This window comes from Macadamia integrifolia, chromosome 5 (assembly GCF_013358625.1).
Source record: "Macadamia integrifolia cultivar HAES 741 chromosome 5, SCU_Mint_v3, whole genome shotgun sequence".
NCBI lineage: Eukaryota > Viridiplantae > Streptophyta > Magnoliopsida > Proteales > Proteaceae > Macadamia > Macadamia integrifolia.
This window is the reverse complement of record NC_056561.1, coordinates 14,460,078-14,484,640: the sequence shown is the minus strand read 5'-3', so window position 1 is coordinate 14,484,640 and position 24,563 is coordinate 14,460,078. Positions and strand designations below refer to the sequence as shown.

The following is a 24,563-nucleotide window of genomic DNA, read 5'->3' as shown; positions in this document are numbered from 1 at the left end:
TTAATTAATAGAACTTCTGGGAGTGGTTAGACCTTTGGGTTAAAGAATGTGAGGAGATATTTGGGGGTGATATTTTGAGATAGAAGTAAAACAAAATCGAAGATTTGGTAGGCAGTCCTTGTATATTGTAAAGGTATTATAATGTTGTATGTTTGATGGATTATTGTATGACCTAAACTAGTCATAGATGGATTCGCTTGATCCTTGTTGTATATTTTAAAGGTATTATAATGTTATATGTTTGATGGATGATTGTATAACCTAAACTAGTCATAAATGGATTCGCTTGATCCTTGTTGTATATTTCAAAGGTATTATAATGTTATATGTTTGATGGATGATTGTATGACCTAAACTAGTCATAGATGGATTCGCTTGATCCTGTATGGTTTGTGTATGATTTAATTCTGTTTCAAGCTTTTCTGCTATATTTTTGTTTAGTGTAACACCAGAACCTTTGCACCCTGCTTAGGCTTTCGGGGTGTGACATCCCTTATCTTTCATGAAATAGCAGGCATCACAGAGCTCAAAATAGTCTTCTTTAAAAGACATAATGATGAATTCTAGCAGCCTAAGGTGGATCAGCTCCAGAAACTTGATTTAAAACCAGAATCGCAGTGACAGGTTTAGAAACCAGATTTAAAGAGTATCCAATAACAGTTAACCCATTAATCAGAATGGGCTAATATTTGGATGAAGGTCAAAATAATGGCGAAGAATAACTTCATAAACTATGGATCAAATCTGATGGAAAGATCTGATTAATGTGACAATCCTACTAGGGGTAGGATTCTAGGAGTACTAGACCAGCAAGCATATAATGGAATCACATCAGCCGACAAAACAAGATCAAAACAGCCAATAGATTCCGGCAAAAGTAATAGGATACTAATCTGAAACAGAAAATAAAATCTGATCTTTTAAATAAAACAAAACTAAGAATAGTATAGACTAAGAAAACAGCGACAAAATTGACTTTTGAAATCATAGATCAATAAAGCATGAAGTCCAGTTACTGTATATATTATCAGACCGGAAATCTATAGTGTATTAATGGAGAAACTCAGATTCAATCAAGTATGGTATACGTATAAACTGAGAAAGAATTCTTTTTAATAACTTGATTTTTTGGAATGACAATGGACCAAACATCTCACCTGGAATTAGACTGAAATCCCATCAGTAGTACCTTAGGGCGTGCTTGATTGCTTGATTCTACGGAATCGTGATTCTTACAAAATAATGGTGTTTGGAACCACTAGAAACCACTTCCACTAAAAATTAGGCGATTCCAGATTTTCATTTTTTTACACAGACCGATTCTTATCTGAGAACTCCTCAGATAAGAATCACATGATTCTTTGCCAGGTATAAAAGAGGGCAATTCTTGGGAGAGGCCAGTTTATCAGACTGTGTCTCTCCATCATTACATCCGAAGCTTGTGTGCCGAAGCTCGTGCGTTGGTTGAAATCGAATCTGCGCAGGAAGGTGACCTTCGCATGTCTCACTCTGTCTCAACTCTTCTTCTTCTTCTTCTCCTTCTCTAATTCATCGCCTTCTACCTGCAATTTGTTAATTTTTTTTTCCGAAATCCCTAAAACCATGGCTGTGATCTGTGGTGTTTCAGGTTCGACTAGATTTTCCGTGGAGTTTATAGCATAGTGGCTGCGGCTTCCGAAACTGAACGAAGGTATAAGGTTGCCTTCTCTCTCACTTTCTCTCAACTCTTATTCTTCCTCTCCTCCTCTGATTCATCATCTTATACCTGCGATTTTTTATTTTTTTTTCGAAATCCCTAAAATCATGGATGTGATCTGCGGTGTTCTTTTTTTTTCTTAATGGAGGGTTGTTTCAGGTTCAGCTAACCCAAGGTTCGGCTACAATTTCGCTGGAGTTTAGCGTAGGGGCCGCTGCTTTCAAAACTGAACGAAGGCATATGGTTGTTGGTGTACGATGTCTTGTATTCCTTCACAATTTAATCCAGGGAGTACTGGTGCAAGCGCCTCGACAGGCAGGACAGCGGTCCAGCTAGCCGGTTAGCGAGCCGTGGGGGTTGCAAGGGGAGCAAGAGGCCCCCCTGCATGCAAGGGGCACACGAATTTTTTATTTGAGGGCAGTTTTGTACTTTCCGGATTAGGGTTTTTCACTATATATTTGTAACGAGGGTTTCTTTCTCTGTAATGCAAGCAATACTGAGAGGTGTGAGGACGAGCGTTGTAACCCTATTCTCCATTGATATCGAAGCAGGATTTCATCTCACCGAGGACTTGCAAAACCTCATAAACTTGTGTGCATTGTTTGTTTTTCCATTACCTTCTGCATCGTTTTAGGGTTGCGTTTCTACATATGGTTGCCTTCTCTCTCACTTTCTCTCAATTCTTCTTCTTCCTCTCCTTTTCTGATTCCTCATCTTGTACCTGCGATTTTTTTTTCCACCCGAAATCCCTAAAACCATGGATGTGATCTGAGGTGTTTTTTCATTTTTCTAATGGTGGGTTATTTCAGGTTTGGTTACCTTTTTTTGCTACTCTGATCCCAGCTTCCACCTTCGCAGTTCGCCATTGTAGTATTCTACATTAATTGGTTTTTCTCTTCTACAAGAGATGCCATTAAACCAAGCTCTGCTCAAAAGTCTCTCTCCAGTTGCAGAAGAGGTGAAACTGCTTTTGTAGTTTTAGCTCTTTATTTTAATTGCAAAGATTTTCAGTCACTGATCAAATCAGTACAGCTCATAAATTTGGAGGAATATCAAACCAGCATAGCTCCCCAGGTTTTATTTTGCTGGTTTGTATTGGTAGTGGTAGTAGTTATATCTTATATAGTTCACCGTGGCCTGCTTTGGAATCACCACCAACCAACCAGGCTGGAACTGCATCCATATTCCTAAAAGACAACATCACCATTGCACCAACAAGGCTGAAGCCAACTCATTTTTTTTTCTTTTTCCATCATTTGAGGATCTAAGCCACTTCTCCTTCATTTATAACTTTATAGAAATCAATGAAATAGTAAACCTCAAATATGGTTAGGAGGATCCCATAAAACTTAAGTCTTCCTTCAAATTGAAACTATCTAGAACATTACAAAATAGAACCTGTGCTGAATTGTAGCATTATCTATTCAACCCTATAGAATAGAAAGTAAGCAGCCACAAAGTGAAACCCACAATTCCCATAGTATCTGTAATATCTTTAACAGAATATTCTCCACTCAAATCTCCTCCCTATGATCTACATCATTTGACAATTCCAAGATACACTTCAAGTACTTGTACAATCACCAAAAATACATCAAAATCAAACAACAAAACTGAAAACTTATTAAATATGTCATTGAAGTTGAGATGATGGACCTCACATGCTAGTTTGAGCAGTGGTTTGTGGGCTTGATAATAAGAAAAAAAATGAAAATAGAGTTTCCAGAACAAACTTGAGACTTCTATGACTATGCAAACACTCCAAACAATTATATTTCTGGGCCACAAAATGCTTCACATTTAACTTCACTTCAAAGGCATGACCTAGACACTTCATTTACTCCCAATACATTTGTTGTACTAGATCTACTTACATTTTAGAGCATATCCTTTGCTACAAAAGACCTATAGCAAAATACTGTATTGGTTTATGCTATCAATTTAACTATCAATACACCAACATAAAAGAATGACAATGGATGCATGGTGACCTTCAATTCCAACACCACGGATATTTCAGTTCCTGTCCGTTGGCTCTATCATATGTCCATTTAGTAACTTAAAGTGTGTCGGGTGGTACTGTTTACCTTGGGATAATGAGATAATGTTGAGTTACAGAGTGGGAACGGTAGGTGTTAGGGTTCAATAGTTATTGGGAACAAAAGGGGTTCTTCGGAAGAGCAAGGGCACACCTTCTATAATATTGCAGAGCAACGAAGGAGGAAACCCAGAAGCACCTTTGCAAACCTGCGGTCATGAGATTTGCAGACGAGATTTGCAGACGGTTCACCTGAGGTACTGCTGCAACTCAAGTTGCAGACCCGTGGAGTCGTTTGAGGCTTGAGAAGAGAGGTGTGAGTATAGCTTTTCTTATCGGGCACAACTCCAAATCCATTCCTTCACTTGTTTCTGGAAACGATGAAACAAGTATAACTTGTTTCATCATGTCCATTTCTAGGAATAGAATCAACAAAAATTTTGATTTCTATTTATAAAAACAGGAGAAACGGAACAAATTTGTCAAACGGTATTTTGCCCGTTTCTCCGTTTTTGGGAACAGAAAAACACAGAAACGAAATGTTATCAAACGGGCCCTTAAACTCTTAGTAGGTTTCCCAGTAAGAGTTGGTTGCTTGATTAGTATAAGGGAGCGACTATCCATGATAGATATATTCCATTTAATTAAGTAATCTGGACTTTTTCTTTTAACCCCAATATGTATGTGTAAAGACTAAGAAAACTCAGATTAAGGACTAAAATAGTTAGTAAAAATATCGCTGGACAATTTAGCTTTACGGTATTTTCTTTTCATTAAATAATAATAAAAATATAAGGATTATTTTTCCTCCATGTGTTAGCAAATGAATTATTAATATAATATTATAAAAAGTGTTATAAACTAGTGTAGGGACATAAAAATAACATTGCATTGTTGTATACAGAAATTGAAAAAGAATTACATTTTAAGGGCAACCAAACAGTTTTTCAAGGTGACTCTGGGTGTTTCCCAAAGATAGAATCCGTAATAACCAAACAGTTATTCAGAAAGAATCACCATACAGAATCCGTAATAACCAAACAGTTATTTTGTCAAGAATACAATTCCAAGGAACCACATTCTATGAAGTTACTTCTTAAAAAAGATACACGTCTCTATAGAATCAAACAATCAAACACGACCTTAGTGCTGCTTCTACATCTCACAGAAGCTATTCTCAATAACACAGAACATAAAAGCAAAGCCACCTTTATTCAATATTAAAAACCATGGGAAGGCTTTAAGCCTTACATTATTTATATAGAAACTAAAAGTGTACTTACAATTGGAAAGGAAAGTAAAGTTGAAAGAGGACACTCTATCCATAATAGTAATAGTAAGTCCCTTATAACTAAAACTAGTTAAGTTGTAACTCAACTAGTTAGAATAGGTGTCAGTCCCATATAAGTAAAACTATATCCAAAGTAGGAATAGAAGTTCTATCCACACAAGGCTTTGTCCTACCCTTGACAAAGGAAATAACAATAATTCAAACTAACCTAATAAAGTAAATCCTGTCTTCCTATTTCTTTCCCATAACTTAGGTCGATTATAGTGGCCTCTTACAAAGAAAACCCTTTGGACTAAAGGTCCAACACATATATAACCCAACCCAAGGCTTATTTTCATTAAATAAAGTCCAATTATGTGTTTTATCTGCATCATATACTATATCATTAAGCATTAAAAATTTAACAAACGAAGCATTAATCTTGATTGCTTTTGTGCTGCCTAGGCACCAGAAAGGTAAAACTCTCCTAGAGAGGCCAAAACCCCCTAGACAAAACTTGGATGCTTCAATGCACTGCAAAGTACATAAATCAGACTTTTTAAGACAGAATCAATAATGTGTTTTTTTCCTCTTCTATTACAGTGATATGCAATTACCTATTCTGTACATAAATGCACATCGCAGTACCCAAAATAAGCAAGAAATCAATAGCATAATAAAAAGCTAATCATGTCAGAGTACCTCGTCATCATCATCATCATCATCTCCATCTTCTTTGTTCTTCTTGAGGCGGGTCGTCCCACCCTCCTTGCTGATTGGTAGCTTCATTGCGCCAAAAGGTGTGTCCACATTGATGTTTCCCTTCATAGAGTAACCAGTACCCTTTCCTCTAATCAAGTCCCAAAGTGCAGAACCAAAATCTTTAGGCCTAAAATTGATGGGGATATCAATGTGACTGATTCCATTTTTATCAATTTTAGTTGATTTGGTCAGTTCAGCACCTCCAATGCTAACATCAGATAGCCAAACTTCATAATCCAAGGCATTGAGTCCCAAGTCAAAGTCATTCTTGTTTTCCAATTTCAGGTGAAGAACTGCAACCGCTTCTTCAAAAGAGAACCTCTGGAAGTGTATTTTCTCAAGATCAATATCAGGCTTGTAGGGTATGGGAATCTCGCCTGTCTTCTCCCGTGGTAGAGTTAGCCTTCCGAATACAGGTACATCTACAATGAGGTCAACCTTGATCCTGTAAGGAATTATGCTCCCAGGCTTAATATCATCATATGTGTTTTTAATATCATCATAGATCAAGGTAACTGGTATCTTGACAGTCTCCGAACCATGTGCATGGATAGTCCCAGCATCAGGGATTAATCCAGATACAAGTTTCCTTCCATCACTCTCAATTAAGTAGTTTATGTCTATCAGAGGGATAGGAACGGGATTGGGGTTTGTAACAAGTACATCAACAATAATTTCTGCCTTTTCCAGATTAACTAAGGGAATGTGAATCCCTGTTACATCCGCAGTTGGTTTCCCAAATCCAACAACTTCCTCAATTTTCTCTCCAATGTTGTGAATGAAATCCTTAACCTTGTCAATAAATCCTCCCTTCCCTTCCTCTTTGTCATCTTCCTTGTGATCTTTCTCCTTACTATCCCTCTCAACCACTTCTGAGTTATCAGATGACGCCATACCTTGAAAAGCACCAACTTGCAGTTGTTATACACAAGTAAGGTTCCAGGAATCACAATCAAAATTGACAACTTAGGCATGGCTAAACAACAGAAAGAAAAGGAATGAATAAACAGAAATGGAATGTAGCCCCAAGGGGGTAGGTCAATTGGCAAATACCATCTCACCTCACAATTAAGAGATCATGAATTCACCTCTCCTTGGGGCCTACCAATCAATCAAAAAATAAAGAAATAAATAAATAAAAAGAAAAGGAGCACAACTGGAATGTGTCAATCAGTCATTAACTTCCTCTTTGTTGATATTCTTAACAAGTAAAATGTGAGGAACCAAGAAATCACAATGAAGCACCAGACGCAAACATTAATAATGGTTGCTATTTTACAGGGAAAGAAAAAGAAGAGCAGACCCGAATGATTTTTCACATACATAGCGTAATGCCTCAAATAAGCTTCCTAGCATACAACTAGGAGGGCGCTACAACGCCAAGATGACGGTAGCTACAATGCTAAAGGTAACTACAACTCTCGTTTCCAGCACCCACTAAACACCCTAGTACAAAATAAATGGGCTTATAAGATTTGCCCTACAATGTAGCACTAGTCTAGGTATTCAACAATAAAAAACCAAGCTAGCACATGTGAGGTACAAGACTACGATAGAAACTAGCTAATAGGTAGAAACCCTAACAACTATGCTAAGTTTCAATTCCTGGTACCCATGGTTTTAAGTATCTCCGATACCGATACGATACCCTCCGATACGTATCTTAAATTTAGCCGACCGATACGATACACATTGATACGATACACATTGATACGATACATGAAATTTTTAAAATCCTTTCGTATCGATATATATCCTACAATACATACCGATATGCATCAATACACATCGATACAATACGATATGCCTCGATACAACTATGAAAATTATAAAATTGAGGTAAAATGTACCTTTCGGTATGTATTGGTACGTATCGGTGAGTATCGGTATGTATCGATCAGTACATATCGGTATATATTGACACGTATCGGTGAATATCGATATATATATATCGGTACGTATCGGTGAGTATCAATACGTATCGGTGAATATCGGTATGTACCGATACAGTGCGCTATGGTCATATAATGGCCAAGATGGGTAATTTTTCAGAAAAACACGATTTTTTGAAGGGTTTTTGTTCCAAAGTTGCTATCAGCCATATTTCTCTCTAATTAAAGTGGAAATCAAGGTTGGGAACAAGGATTTTACATTTATGGGACAACTACAAACCTTGAATTCTTAGTACGATACCCTCAATTTAGTGTTTATGCATAATACATGTTATCAATAGCTTTTTTTAACAAACTCTTTATGCAAAAGTGTTTAAAAAAATGTTTCCTATCCATTTATGTGTGTATCTTTAGCGTATCTTAGTGTATCTCTGATACGATACGATACTCTCCGATACGTATCTTAATTTTGGCCGACCGATACGGCGATCGATACCGATACTTTAATCCTTGATATGGGTTGTCCCAACAAACGTTCCCGGAAGTAAAATTACTACGATAAACACGCATCCAACCAAACAATCCACGCAAGACCATCTTATCCTGTAATTTGTCAAGCTAAATTGAGAACTCTACGAAAAATGTGAAACAAGATTGAGTTTTTATAAATGCAAGTGAGTGAAGCGGTGCATGGAGCTTTGATAATGATTTGGACTTTATATATCGATGCCATCAAGTGTAAACATCTATTATGGAAGAAAGACCTTGGAAAAATGGTGGGCCCATATTCCCTGATAAAAGTTTTGTAAAAAAACAAACGTGTAAATGGAATTGCACTGTGACAATTGTATTAGAGCAGCGTTGGAATCAGCCGCCAGCCGCCAGCCGCCAAAACACAGTTCAAACTTTTGAAAATTTTCAATATGTGTTTCCCTAAGACACGTAGGCTTATTACCCTTTTAATATCTGCCACGTTTAACTTCCTCGAATCGACAGTTAAGTGGGACTTACCATTTGTTACATGGATCAACGGTCCGGAGGCTCCTAAGTCCTAACCCTATCCTATAAAGTTTTACATCAATACGTAATTAACTCATGATATTATGTCATCACAAATGGACAAAGGTGTGATGGCCCCAATTTAAGGGATGCGGAGGGTCTACAACTCTACAGCATAGCAGCTGCATATGAACCGAACTTCAGGTTCAACTGAACCAAATCGATGAGATAAGATGAGGATCAGTTTCAATCAATTTTGGCTTTAGTTCGGTTTACAATTTATATTGGGCTGGATTAATGGGCTTTTATCAGTTCAGTATGGCGTTCATTAGTTCGGTGTTTTTTTTTCCCTTGTATATATATATATATATATATATATGTACATATAAAGATAAAACTTATTGGTGCGGTAAAAATTGACCAGGTGATCTTCCTCGCAAGACTTGATCTTCCGTGCTAGTCCTACACAGAATGAGAGGACATAAGAGAGCCGGTTGACCCGACAGGGGACTCTCTGATGCCCAAGTCAGATTTTCCCCACAACAGTTACTTAAGAGAATTTCTTGTGAAAAAGAGTGATCCCTTGTTCCTGAGGCTTACCTTGCTTTTTATAGGCAACGATCCCAAAGGATCGGTCAAAAAGAGTCCCTTCTTGGTCGGTTACTTGCTCCTCTTGATGCCACGAATATTCCTGATTCCTGGGATATTTGCTATTGGCGTGAACTCCTTGGGCTCCTGGATCGTTGGTTGTTCCATGTTTGGGGGGTGGTAGGGCTCTTCCTTGCGAGCATTTCGGATTACAGTTCCTAGAAACTAGGAGTAGTTCCCCACGTTACACTAGTTGTGTGTTGTGTTTAGCCACAACACCTGCTTGATTGTGGTTTCATCAAGGCAAAGGCTCGGGCTGATGATAGCCGCGATGAGGGTCCTGCCTAGGCGGGGCGAGGCGAGGCGAGGCGAGGCGAGGCGAGAGCTCAGCCTAGATGTGACTAAGGCAAGAGCTCGGCCTAAATGTGACCGAGGCAAGAGTTCGGCCTAGATGTGACGGAGGTGAGAACTCGGCATATATGTGACCGAGGTGAGAGCTCAGCATAGATATGACCGAGATGAGAGATCGGCATAGATGTGACTGAGGTGAGAGATCGACATAGATGTGACCGAGGTGAGAGCTCGGCATAGATGTGACCGAGGTGAGAGCCCGGCCTGGATGTAAACTCGGGAAAACGGCTTTTGCTAGTTTGTGCTAATGTGGTGATTTGATTTTGCCTCATCATTAGCCCCCCGGTTTGGAGGATCAGGTCGGTACTTCAGAACCTTTCTTTAGTCGTGGAGCGTCATTATTAACGCTCGAAGATCGCTCGTCGCATTGGCACTAATTGCGCTAGGCCTGATGCGTGGCACTGACGTGAAATCTCGCCTTTTAAATAGGCTCTTCTTCTCATTATACCTCGTTCGTTCTTTGGAGGCTCTTGTGCAACTGTTTAGCGTGGTAGCAACTGGAGTGCTAGTTCGGCTCGGTCGTCTTTGAAGCTTTTGGCGTGCATCTATTCTTCAAATTTCATCAGTAAGTTATGGTTACTACTCGTTCCACCTCCAATCCTTCTTTTAGTCCTATCAACAAGGGTCTCCCTGACCTGAGTGCGGGATCCTCTGGCCCCATATTGGATCAGCCACCCCTTTTAGCCTTAGTGAAGCCTATAGGGGACCATACAGTCAATCCCGAGCCTGAGGTGACGGCTTCCTCTTCTTATGAGACCTCCTTTGGTAGCTCAAGCTCGAATAGTGGCTCTGGGTCTGAGTTTGCTGAGGAAGTTGAAACATTAGGTGGTTATGCTAGGGTAGTTCCCAAGGTTGTACCTCCTAGCAAGTCCCCCAGGGTGATTATGAGAGAGACTTCTACTGCTGCAGTAGTAGGGGCTATCAGGGCAATTAGCGTCCCACTCGAACTCAACCTCTAGAGTCATCCTCATACTCAACAACCTCTCCTACATTGTAGGCATTTTTAATGAGCACAAACTCTAGAGACTACTTGCAGTCCAATACTACCTCATGAGACAGCAGAGTTGGAATAGGATCCCACATGTGATCATAGAGTTTGTCTATAACTCAATAATTGTAATCTCTATATAAGAGCACCATTATACACTCATTAATGTTAATGCCAATATACAATTTCAATATGGTATCAAGAGCCGCATAAAGCTCCACCGAGCACCCTCCTCCTCCCTCTTCTACCATGGCCGAATCATCCCCACCTCCCACATCCCTATCTGGTGCTCATCATATGATATCTCTAAAGCTCACATCTAAGAACTATGTTTATTGGCGCACTAGGTCATACTGTATCTCACTGGCCAACGCCTCTTCGACTATGTCACCGGTGATAATCGTTGCCCTCAAGACCCTATCAAAGCCAAGGCATGGCGTGAACAAGATGCCTTTATTATGAGCCTTCTCATCGCCTCTCTCTCTGAAGAAGCCTTTTCATTAGCAGTTGGACGGACCACTAGCAAAGAGATCTGGGATGCACTCCATGCTGCATTCAGTTCTCCATCTACAACCAGGATTCTGTCTCTCAACATCTCTCTTCAAAATCTGGTTCACAAACCAGATAAAACCATTACTCAGTTTCTCCATCGAGCCAAGCATCTCTCCGATAAGCTAGCTGCTGTAGGGAAGCCCCTCCCATCAGAAGACTTTAACATCCACATCTTTCGGGCCCTACGCACTGAATATCAAGCCCTTGCCTCCATTATGATGGCACAAAAGGAACCCATCTCCTACACCGACATGCATGGTTTCCTTATGAGTCACGAGAACCTTCTGCACTCACGCCTTCCCATTGTTGATCCTGCCATCGATGCATCAGCCCATGTCACTCACCAAGGTCGTGGTCTTCCTCCCAATGGTGGTCGTGGTACAAGCTCCTCCCGAGGTCTTAGTCGTGGTCGTGCTAGTGGATTTGGTCGCTCTAATGCATTCGCTCACAATCCATGCACAATCTGTGGACGCACTAATCATCAAACAGACACTTGCTACTACCGCCCACAGGGACCTACCAGAGCCGCCATTCTACCTACCCCTCCCCATCCCTACAATCTGCCACCACCTCAACCCAATGCCTACCATACTACACCCTTCCCTACCCCTCAACCTCCTACCATCGCACCTCCACCCCATCACCCCACACCTCCACAATCCTTTACCACCTCTTGGATCCCTGATACTGGAGCCACCCACTATTCCACCCCTGACTTAACCCAATTCTCCACCTATGATCCATACACAGGTAATAACCAACTTGTGGTTGGTAATGGTAAGGGTCTTCCTATATCTCACATAGGCACTGCTTCCATCTCTTCTCCCTCTCGTTTATTTTCTCTTTCTAATGTTTTAGATGTTCCCACTCTCACTTGCTCTTTGTTATCTGTTCAGCAATTTTGCCGTGACAGTAATGTTTACTTTGAGTTTCACTCTTCCTTTTTCTCTGTGAAGGATCTGAAGACCAATCAAACCCTCTTCACTAGACACAGTAAGCATGGTCTCTATTCCGTTCCAACGTCACCTTATGCCAATTTGGCCTCTGCCTCCTCTTTCAGTCGCTGGCATCATCGTTTAGGGCACCCTCATGAATGTGTGCTTCGTCTTATGTTACCGAGTCATCATCTCGTGAAGTCTCCTTCTTTATGTTCTGCTTGCCAAATGGGCAAAGCTAGTAGATTGTCACTACGTGAAACTAGTACTCGTAGTTCCTCTCCTTTGGATTTGATTTTTAGTGATGTATGGGGCCCCCACCCCACAGTTTCTTCAAATGGGAATTGTTATTTTGTTATATTTGTTGATGACCATACTAAATATATTTGGTTTATTGCTTTAAGTTGAAGTCTGATGTTTACTCTGCCTTTCGTACTTTTTAGGCCTTGGTGGAACGTCAGTTCTCTCGCTCCATCAAGGCCATTCAAACTGATTTGGGGGGGAGAATTCCGTAATCTCCCATCTTATTTTGCCAAGTTGGGCATCCAACATAGGTTATCTTGCCCTCATACTCATGAGCAACAGGGAACAGTTGAACGTCGTAACAGGCACATTGTTGAAACTAGGATTACCCTACTATCCCATGCCGCTGTTCCCCAGGCTTACTGGGATTATGCCTTTGAAACCGCAGTCTTTCTCATCAATCGCATGCCCTCCTCTATCACAGGTAACAAATCCCCCCATCAGTTAGTTACAGGCAACTCTCCGGACTACTCTTTTCTAAAAATCTTTGGATGCCTTTGTTATCCATGGCTCCGTCCTTACAATCATCACAAGGTTGAATCCCGTTCTGCCTCATGTGTTTTCTTAGGATATAGCCCTTCCCATCATGGTTATCGTTGTATGGATCTCATCACCCGTCGTATCTATATATCTCGCCATGTCAGATTTGACGAATCTACCTTCCCATTTCACACTGCACCACCATCCTCATCAACCCAACCCCCTCCTACTACCCCTCCCCCGTGGGGCATTGCACCTAACATACCTACCCCTCGACCTCACCCTAGCCCTCTACCTACACTCCCAAATCCACCCATCCCTCTCCCTACCACCCCAGACCCGCCCCTACCCAAACCACCCTCTCCCATATCCCCTCCTTTCTCACCTCACCTAACCCTAACCGGCCCTAACCCTGACTCCTCCACCACCCCACCCCGTCGCACCAGAACCCTACACGATCTCTATGCTAACCCCCTGACCCTCTCTACCACCACCTCACCTGACCCGACTGAACCTACATACTTCTCCCAGGCCCACAAGGTTCCTCATTGGCGTTCTGCTATGTCTGATGAATTTAATGCTTTATTACGAAATGGTACTTGGTCTCTTGTGCCTTACAGGGAAACTATGAATTTGGTTGGCTGCAAGTGGGTGTACCGCATCAAACGGAAGGCAGATGGCTCCCTTGAGCGCTATAAGGCCCGTTTAGTTGCTAAAGGATTTCATCAACAACCCGGTCTTGACTATCATGAGATCTTTAGCCCTGTCATCAAACCTACTACCATACGAACAGTCCTCTCCTTGGCCATATCTAACGGATGGGCTATTCGTCAGCTTGATGTTCAGAATACATTCTTGCATGGTATTCTATCTGAGGAAGTCTACATGGCTCAACCCCAGGGTTTTGAAGATGCCCTGCGCCCTAATCATGTCTGTCGCCTCCACAAGTCCCTCTTTGGGCTCAAACAGGCTCCTAGGGCTTGGTTTTCGGTCATCCCAAACCGACAGATCACTATTTATCTACATGCAGGGCTCTGTTGTCACATATGTCCTTGTCTACGCCGATGACATCTTGGTTACAGGGAACCGACCAACTCATGTTCAGACTCTCCTTCATCAGCTTGCTTCAGAATTCTCTATCAAGGATCTTGGTCGTCTCAGCTTTTTTCTTGGTATTGAAGCCCTATATCGGTCTGATGGTGTCCTCCTCTCTCAACACCGGTACATCACTGATCTCCTCCAGAGGGCTGGCATGACTGACTATAAGCTCGTCACTACTCCCATGGCCACCACCTTTGCAGCATCTTCCACAGGGGGTGTCCTTCTTTCAGATCCCACCAAATATCACTCCATTGTCGGTGCTCTCCAATACATCACCCTCACCAGGCCTGATGTGGCTTATTCAGTGAACTGTGCCTGCCAGTTTATGCATGCCCCCACCGAAGACCATTGGACACTAGTTAAATGGATTCTACGCTATCTCTAAGGAACCAAGGATCATGGGTTGTTCATCTCTAAATCTAGTTTCCTCCAATTAGAAGCATTCTCTGATGCTGACTGGGCTGGTGACAGTACGGATCGTAAATCCACAGGAGGCTATGCCATCTATATGGGTTCTAATTTGATCTCCTGGGCCTCTAAGAAGCAGAAGACAGTTGCATGCTCCTCCACCGAGTCTGAGTACAAAGCAGTGGCTGATGCCTACGCCGAACTCACTTGGCTTCGCTCTCTCTTTGAGGAATTAGGGATCCTTGTTTCCACTGCACCCATTCTTTGGTGTGACAACATTGGGGCCACTTACCTTTCGGTCAATCCGGTCTTTCATGCTCGTACCAAGCATGTTGAAATTGACTTCCACTTTGTTCGTGATAAGTCGCCTCCAAGGAACTTCAAGTGCAGTTCATTTCAACCCATGACCAGATAGCCAATATGCTTACCAAAGCTCTCAGCTCTACACGGTTCTACTTTCTACGGGACAAGCTACAGATTCGACCATTCAAATCCCCACCTTGAGGGGGTGTATCCGGGCAATTAGTGTCCCACTCGAACTCAACCTCTAGAGTCATCCTCATACTCAACAACCTCTCCTACATTGTAGGCATTTTTAGTGAGCACAAACTCTAGAGACTACTTGCAGTCCAATACTACCTCATGAGACAGCAGAGTTGGAATAGGATCCCACATGTGATCATAGAGTTTGTCTATAAATCAATAATTATAATCTCTATATAAGAGCACCATTGTACACTCATTAATGTTAATGCCAATATACAATTTCAATCTGAAGCTTTCGCCGAAGGGGAAGCCGTGGGATCTGAAGGAAAGGGTCGGCGTCCTCCTTTAATGAGATGAGGTCCGCGTCGACCATCGGGAGTATCATTACTATAAAAGTTTTGAACTTGATAAGGCGACAGTTCAGCAATCCTAACTATATAGTGATGAGGGTCCCTGATGAGGGAGAGTCAATAGACACTCGTGGGGATGAGGAGGCATTGTATGATGTTGCCTTTCAGTGCAGCCTTTGGATCCCCGTTCCTGAGCTGGTGTGCTCGGTTCTGGATTCTGGGGGATCGCACCGAGCCAATTGATGCCGAACTCCTAGCAGATTTTGCTTGGCTTTGAAGTCTCTATGTCGAAGATTCAGCACGACGCAACTTTGGACGCCTTTCATTGGTATTTTATAATGAAGAGGCATCGCTCTGGGTGGTACTACTTTACCCATAGGAACAGAGATGGGTCATATGAGAATTTGTAGATGTTTACCCATATGCCCTCATCCGAGAAGAACTAGAAGGATCGATTCTTCTATGTGGCAATGTCTGAGAACCCCTTCAAGGGCACATGGGTTAGGATGAACCTTAAGAAACTAATCGAGCTCCCACCCTTGGCGAAGGAGATATCCAGACCATCTAGATGTGCTTGGATGGGGAAGCGGTGGACGTTCGAGACTTGTCCGATGAAGATTTCCTTCGAGAGTGGGAGCTCAGTGAAGCTCCGAAGGAGGGTGAGGGCTCAGCCTAACATAGGTTTCCGCCTTGTGTTTTGTTGTCGATATTAGTCTTCTAATGTCACTTTGGTGTTTATTTTGCAGTGGTGGACGCAGCAATTGATCCCTCCAAGCTTACCGCTACAGCGGCCCAAGCTCGGAAGGCGCAGGCAGCCAAAAGGGCTACAGATAAGGGGAAAGGACCCATTGCTGGACCTAGTAGTGGTAAAGCTATTCCTGCTACCATTGGGGCCACCAAAACTGCTCCTATTATGATTGAACCACGGGCCAAGAAAGGAAAGAGTCCTCCGACCAAGGTCTTGGCTCAACGGTGTGCCAAGCAAAGGTAAAGTGGCCCCCCTGCTCCAACGGGGGCTAAGGGGATGAGTTCAGGAAATAAGCCATCTCAGGCGCTGCTCCAGCCTCCTTTTAGGGAGCATGGTGACCGTAAGAGGCGGCCTGAGGATTCGTCCCTTGGCCAGGCCGATGCATCTGATAGGTCTGAGTCAGCTGGCCTAGCGGCGATGCATGCTCCTCGTGGCAGGCATAAGGTTGTGCCTCCCGTGTGGGACCTGCTAGACAAGACTGCTACCATCGCGAACCCTCACGATGCTCGGTTTTTTGGTCGACGGGGGCATCTTCGTCTTGACGTTGAAAGCTTGAGGGGTCATTCTGACTTGCACTTTGCCGAGAAAGTCTACCACCACGTCTACGATGTGAGTTGCCTATCTCTTCTCCTTTGTGTCTTTGCTTGTTGGTGACTAGTTGATTCTAATTTTGTGCAGGAGTATAACTGGTCTATGGAAGTTGCTTGTCGTTCCAAGCGGATGGCCCATGCTCGAGTAAAGGCTGAGGCAGAGACAGAACAGATTCGGGGGGAGTTGATAAGGTTTTGGGTAAGCTCAAAGTGGCTTGTAAGAAAGCCCACATCACAGAGAGTAGTGCCAAAGCTACAGAAAAAGGGCGGATGATCTAGCAGCCCAAATGGCCAAGCAACTCTAGGTAAACAACAAGTTGGTGAAGGCTAAGGAGGAGCTCCAGGTCGAGGTCACGGAGACTTAGGAAAGCTTAAAAAGGCTACAGGAGGAGCAAGCAACTCAAGTGAGAGCATTGGAGGAAAAACACTGAGTTGAGATGAAGACTACTATGGAGAAGGCGGTGGAGAGGTATATTGCTTCTCCAGAAGGGCAAGCCTGGCTGATCGGTTTGAACACCGCTTCGTTTAACTTCGGCTTGGATACCGCGATAAAATTTATTCTTAGCAACTACCCTTCACTTGACATTTCTGAGTACGAACACTATATTACTCCTCCTGAGTATTTGGTGCAACTTGTGGGTCTAGATGACCATGGGGAAGAAGTGAATCAGGAACCCACAGCTGAGGTCTCCGACCCAAAAAAAGACGACAAGTGAGATGAAGTCTAGCTCCTCCCCTTCCCCTTCTCTTTTCTTTCTGGGCATAAGGATGCCACTTGTAAACAACTTCTTTCTTCTCTTTCCTTTCTATTTTTTTTTCTTTTTTTTGTAAGTGGAAATCTTTGTAAACCCAATTATTAGTTTATTGAAGAGATTTTTCCTATTCAGTTTTTCCCTTTTTTGTCTTGTGATTGAATGTTGTCTTTATGCATCCCGCATTCTGGAAATCTGTGTCGGCAGCGCCCTTAGTATCAATTTGGGGGACATCCGGGAACAGGTCGATCATTAGGGGACAAATCTTGGAGCTCAGCCATCAGGAACACGAGGCTAGAGTTCGGCCATGGGGTACTAAGGCTAGAGCTCGGCCATGAGGGGGCAGAGGTGAGAGCTCGACCATGAGGGGACCGAGGCTAGAACTCGGGTATGAGGGGACCGAGGCAGGAGCTTGGCCCAACATAATAGAAATGGATAAGCCAGAGAGAGTAGCTTTTTATGCTGAGGTAGTAATAATGCTGAGTCTAGTTTCTCATCTTAGTGATTAGGGTCTCCTTATGCCCTAAGGTTAGGGACTTTTGCTTTCTTGCCCTAAAACTAAGGGCTTCTAGCGTTTTCCTTAAAGTTAAGGGCTTTGGTATTCGCCTTAAAGCTAAGGGTTTTCAACACTTTTGCCTTAAAAGATAAGGGCATCCTTTTAGGAGTGAAAGAAGGCCAGGCCAAAGTTCCATTCTTTGATAGGTGTCCTGAGACCATAGTTAGAGGTGTCACTGGAGGGAAGTTATTCGCCATAATTTGGAGACAAAGAGGGCATTTGCCTTTTATTGAATGAAAGGTTACAAGAACTGCTGAGATGAGCCAAAACCAACTGATCATTAATTAACTTGGTGGAAGTACAACTTGAAATAAAGTTCTATAGTAAAAAAGAACACGGCTTTCAACTAATTGCTAATAGAATGCTGAAAAAGAAACTACTGGTAGAACTTCTTGAGATTTTCTGCATTCCACGCTCTTTGTATGGTGGCGCCCTCTTGGGTCTGTAAGTGGTATGCTCCTGGACGGACCACCTTGGAGACTATATAAGGGCCTTCTCAGTTTGGGCTAAGTTTGCCGACTCCTTGGGGATCTGAAATAGTAGCCTTACTAGATCTCCTATTGTAAAACCCCGAGTCTTCACTCTTCTATTATGGAATTGTGCTGTCCTTTGCTTGTATGCCTCATTCTGAAGTAGAGCTTCCTCGCGGACTTTGTCAATGAAGTCGAGATTGGCCCTGAATCTGTCTTTGTTGCTTGCTTCTTTGAAGGTTGTTGTACAGAAGGATACTTGAGCGACCTCCACTGGTATTAGGGCTTCTATCCCATATACTAAACTAAAAGGTGTCTCCCTTATCGGTGTTCTGACCATTGTCCTATTGGACAATAGGATGCTCAGCAATTGATCCAGCCAATTCTCTTTTTCTTGGTCTAGCCTTTTCTTGATCCCCTGAAGCAGAGTCTAGTTAGCTTTCTCTACTTAACCATTTGTTTGAGGGTGTCCTATTGAAGTGTTGCGGAAACTGATGCCATGTCCCTCACAAAAAACATCTGAACTTTCGGTTATCAAATTGTTTCTCGTTGTCGATCAGCAGGATTTTGGGGACTCCAAAGCGGTAAATGAAATCGATCCTTATGAACTTTTCCATGGCTAGCTCAGTTACCTTTGCCAAGGGATGATCCTCTACCCACTTGGTGAAGTAGTCAATTGCCACAATCAGGAACTTTACACCTCCCCTACCGCTCTTGAATTGCCCAAGGATGTCGATCCCCCATATTGCAAATGTGATGGGGCATAAGATTGAGCTTAGCTCTGTTGCCGGGAAATGAGGCACAGCGGCATGTATTTGACACTTGAAACACCGTTGCATGAACTACATTGCTTCTTCCTGCATCTTGGGCTAATAGAATCCTTGGCGTAGTACCTTCTATGCTAGTGCTCGACCTCCCATGTGACTTCTACAACTTCCTTCATGGACTTCTTTTAGAGCATCCGTCGCCTGATTTGGCCCCAAGCATCTTAGCAATGAACCAAAGAAAGATCTCTTGTAAAGTAATCCACCCTTCTTCCTGCATCTTGGGCTAATAGAATCCTTGGCGTAGTACCTTCTATGCTAGTGCTCGACCTCCCATGTGACTTCTACAACTTCCTTCATGGACTTCTTTTAGAGCATCCGTCGCCTGATTTGGCCCCAAGCATCTTAGCAATGAACCAAAGAAAGATCTCTTGTAAAGTAATCCACCCTGCATTGTATAATTTGTAGCCCTTCGCTTCAGCGTTCTTGCCTCGGCTCGGTCCTCAGGAAGGTGGTCATCCCTCAGGTAGCTAATGATTGGGTTCATCCAATTCACCTCAGTGGTGAGTGTTTCATTATTGTAGATCTCATTCTTTTGGTATGCTGGATGATTAAGTGTTTCGAGGTACACCGTTGCTCCTAGCTTGGCCCTTTCAGCTGCTACCAACTTGGAGAGTGAATCGGCCGAAGAGTTATCCTCTCTAGGTACCTGAACCATTATGAATGTTGTGAATTTTCCAGCAAGGGATTTTAATTCCTGGAGATATTTACAAATCCTTTCCTCCTTTGCTTCGTACTACCCATTGACTTGATTCACCACTAGCTATGAATCGCTGTGAGCCACCAATTCCTATGCCAGTACAGATTTAGCCAGTTTCATTCGAGCTATTAGGCCTTGTACTCCTCTTTGTTATTAGTTGTTGGGAATGTGAATCTTATCGTATACTGAATTGCGAACCCTTTGGGGCTTAAGAGGATAATCCCTGCTTCGCTTCCAGAGGAATTATTGGAATCATCGACGTGGAGTTTCCACTTTCGATCTGGCCTCGCCTCTTCCCGGGCTTATTCTTCCTCAACCAAAGTGCACTCTACGATAAAGTTTGCTAACGCCTGGCCCTTGATTGCATTCCTTGGCCGGTATTCGATGTCGTATTCACTTAATTCAATGGACTAGGCCACGAGGCGACCCGAGACGCTTGGGCTATGGAGGATTCGCTTTAATGGATGATCTGTGAGTACGGCGAATGTGTGAGCCTAGAAGTAGGGCCTGAGCTTCCGAGCAGCCTTCACAAGTGCAAACGCTAGCTTCTTAATTTTTGTATAGCATGACTCTGCGCTTAGGAGGACGTGGTTAACATAATTGATCGGGATCTGGTGCTTCATTTCTTCTTTCATGAGTGTTGTGATTAAGGCCATGGGGGATGTTGCTAGATAGATTTGTAGTGCTTCGCCAAGCTCGGGTCGGCTCAGTAGAGGCGGACTGACCAAATATGCCTTTATGTTCTCGAATGCGTCGCTACACTCTTTTGACCATACGAACTGCTTGCTGGTCTTTATCTCTTTTAGGGCTTTGAAAAATGGCTGACATTTGTCCCCTGCTCGAGAGACGAACCAGTTTAGGGTTACAATACTCCTTGATAACTTTTGAACCTCCCGTATGTTTCTTGGTGGCTACAGGCCTTGACCTTTGAAGGATTTGCTTCAATTCCTCTTTCGGAAACAAAGAAACCTAAAAATTTTCTAGAGGTCACCCCAAAAGCACACATTGTAGGGTTTAGCTTCATTTTGTTTTGGCATGGAACTTCCAAGGCTTCATTTAGATCGACCACATGGTCACTACCCTTGCCACTCTTGACTAACATGTCGTCAACATATACTTCCATGTTTTTCCCAACTTGTTTTCAGAACATGTAATTCACCATCCTTTGGTAAGTTCTTTAACCCAAAGGGTATTACCTTGTAACCGAAATTTCCTTGGCTGTTAAGAACACAGTTTTTTCTTCATCTTCTTTCTTCATTCTGATCTGATTGTATCCAGAATATGCATCCATGAAGGTGAGCATTCCGTGACCTGCTGTGGAGTTTATCAAGGTGTCAATCTTTGGCAGTGGATAGCAATCCTTAGGGTATATTTTGTTTAGGTCCGTGTAGCCTATACAAATTCGCCACTTGCCATTTGACTTGGGCACCATTACGACATTGGCCAGCCAAGTTGGGTATTTAATCTCCCTTACGAAACCTGAGTCCAACAACCTTTCTACCTCTTCATTTATTATTGCCTCTCTGTCTTGGGCAAAATTTCTTCGCCTTTGCTAGAATGGTTTGAAATTTGCCCCAACATTGAGGCTATGCTCTGCTACTTCCCTTGGGATCCTTGGCATGTCTGATGAACTCCATACAAACACGTCCAAATTAGCCTGGAGAAAACTTAGGATTTCTTTTTGGTGTCCTTGATTCAGTAAGGCTCCAACCCATATAGTCTTCATTGGCTCAGCTCGGCTTGGCTTAATGGGATGGTTAATAACTCCTCAACTAGCTCAGCTCGGTGCATCTTCCCTTCTTCCCTCATATCGGCAATCACTACAGGGCAAGCCAGGCCCAAACAATGATTTTTCATGGCTTTAACGAAGTTAGCATAACACTCTCTTGATGCACGCTGGCTTGATCTACATTCTCCGATCCCATTTTATGTTCGGAACTTGACCTTCATATGCTTTGTGGAAATAACTGCACTAATGCTGTTGAGCCTTGGGCGATCGAGGATGGCATTGTATGGTGAGACCACCTTCACTACCATAAAATTTACCATTGTTGTGGTTGTTTTTGGATCATGCTCGATGGTTATTGGCAGCTCTATGGTTCCCCCAATTTCTGATGGAGAGCCAGAGAATCTATACAACGGGCCATTTGTGGGCTTCAGCACACCTGCTTCTAGGCCAAGTTTCTGGAATGCTTCGTATGCCATAAGGTCAATTGATGCTCCAGTGTTCACCAACACTCAATGGAACTGGCGGTTAGCGACAACCAACTGGATGATGATTGCATCATCATGGGGCCAATTCAACCCTTTTACATCAAAATCTGAGAAGGTGATGACAGGATCTACTCGGGTTGCTTTCACAGGTTGTTCAATGATGCACACGAAACAAGAATTGGCCTTTTCCTTCCGCACTAATTCTACAACAGGTCCTTAGGGTTCTGTGGCTCAGCCCGGCATCATCTTGACTTCGTTGATGCTCACCGAATTTCTATTTTAAATATTTGTTCAAGTATCCTACCTTTATGAGTTCATCAATTTCTCTCTTCAGGGCTTTACAGTCCTCCGTGTCGTGTCTGTGATCCTTGTGATACCTACAATATTTGTTAGGATTTTTTTCTTCAAGCTTGGCGACCATTGGCCGGGGCCAGCACAGGAACTTCTGATCCTGGATTTCTAGCAGGATGTTGGTCCTCCTGCTTGGTCTTTTGATACTCCCAATCTTCCTCCCTTAGGCACTGGCTCCTTTTTTTTTTATCTAGTTTAGGCTTATCCACCAACCCTTTGACTGCCAACACGTCATCCATATTGGCGTATTGGTTACACCTTTGCAATAGATATGGCATTATAACTGGTAGGCCAAGGGCCAAGGACCGTACCAGTTCTGGATGTGTGATCTCGTTGCACAATGAGCTATACGCAACCCCTTCCGGTAGGTTCTTCACTTCTAATGCAGCTTTCGTGAATCGAGCAAGGAATTCCCATATGGGCTCGCCTCTTTTGTCTCATGTTCATCACATTACTAGGTGTTTGGAGCTGCCTCATACTCGCCTGGAATCGAGCAAGTAACACATTCGTGAGCTCATCATAGCTCCATATAGACTTGGGCCTTAGGCTTGACATTCGCAGAAGGGATGCGTCTTTCAAAGATGCCACAAAAGCTTTGTAGAGTGTGACCTCCGACTTGGCATGTGCTTTCATGGCCGAGTTGTAGTACCATAGATGGTCAGAGGGGTCTGTGGCTCCATCGTATGTCTTGAAGGTGGGTATATAAAAATTCCGGGGAAGCTCTGTGTCTATGATTTCATCTGACAAAGCGTTGTGGGCAGGGGCCACAGCCAGGTTCAACGGGGTGCCAGCTCAGCTTGTTCCTCAGAACGTGGTTGTGTACGAGTGGCCAGCCACTACTTGCTTCCATGGGAGGGAACCCCAATTCGCATGCAGAATGCCTTGGGCATCTGTTTGGTTTTGTGGGAGGAGTCACGCTTTTACCGTGTGGCCTCCTTGCTTGTTGGTGCTCATTAGGTTCAGGTTGGGAATTCTGTAATGGTTCCCACTGGTTTTAGAGCCTACGAGGGCTAGTTAAGCTAGTGCGACTTCGTCTGGGAGCCGGTGCAGTCCTATTGCTCGCTGAGGGAGGATCGGGCAAGGTTGATCCAAACTACCTAATGAACGTCCTCACAAGGTTATTGGTCTCAAGCATTTGCCTTTGCAAATCCTGGATTTGTTCGGCTATGTCAATGGGCTCAGAAACAGAGTAGTTTCTCATGGGGTTGCCCTGTGTGGCCGTTGCCAACGGTCTTGCTTCCGGTCATGCTTGGTCTCCTGCGGCACCCATCACAAGAGGTAGTGCTAGTCCCTCCATTGGGTTGGGATGCCCTGGTTCTTCCATAGGGGGATTTTCAGTGGTCTGCAGACTTCGAGACCATCGAGATCTTGTTTCAGGGGCAGTGGGAGACACAACTCGTTCACTGCGCAACTGCATTGACTTCTAAGGCTTTTTGTTTATAGTTCCCACAGATGGCGTCAATCTAATGCGGTAAAAATTGACTAGGTGATCTTCCTTGCAAGACTTGATCTTCTGCACTAGTCTTGCACAGAATGAGAAGACAAGAGAGAGCCAGGCTGACCCGATGGGGGACTCTCCGATGCCTAAGTCAAATTTTCCCCACAACAGTTACTTAAGAGAATTTCTTGTAAAAAATAGTGATCCTTGTTCTTGAGGCTTACCTTGCTTTTTATAGGCAACGATCCCAAAGGATCGGTCAAAAAGAGTCCCCTCCGGGTGGGTTACTTGCTCCTCTTGATGCCGCGAATATTCCTGAATCCTCGGAATATTTCTGGGATATTTGCTACTAGCATGAACTCCTTGGGCTTCTGGATCGTTGGTTGTTCTGCGTTTGGGGGGTGGTAGGAATCTTCCTTGCAAGCGATTCGGATTACAGTTCCTAAAAACTAGGAGTAGTTCCCCACATTACACTGGTTGTGTGTTGTGTTTAACAATGGCACCTGCTTGGCTGTGGTTTCCTCAAGGCAAAGGCTCAAGTTGACGACGGCCGCGATGAGGTTCCTGCCTAGGCGGGGCCGAGGCGAGAGCTCGGCTTGAATATGACTGAGGCAAGAACTCAGCCTAGATGTGACCAAGGTGAGAGCTCGGCATAGATGTG

The 24,563-nt window shown here is 43.3% G+C and overlaps 1 protein-coding gene across 6 annotated transcripts in view; it reads right to left on the bottom strand.

Annotated features, from left to right (window-relative positions):
• Window positions 1-2,394: 2,394 nt before the first annotated feature.
• Window positions 2,395-24,563, bottom strand: part of LOC122079168 — a 65,867-nt gene continuing 43,698 nt past the window's right edge. For 3 of the 6 annotated variants that reach the window (XM_042645425.1, XM_042645426.1, XM_042645427.1), the window contains exons 2-3: window positions 6,828-6,867; window positions 2,395-6,662 (exon numbers count right to left, since the gene is read on the bottom strand). In XM_042645425.1, the coding sequence (XP_042501359.1) occupies window positions 5,698-6,660 (963 nt within the window). In that variant the 5' untranslated portion in view covers window positions 6,661-6,662; window positions 6,828-6,867 and the 3' untranslated portion in view covers window positions 2,395-5,697. The remainder of the gene's footprint in view (window positions 6,663-6,827; window positions 6,868-24,563) is intronic. The other 3 variants (XM_042645428.1, XM_042645429.1, XM_042645430.1) reach the window with 1 other exon arrangement.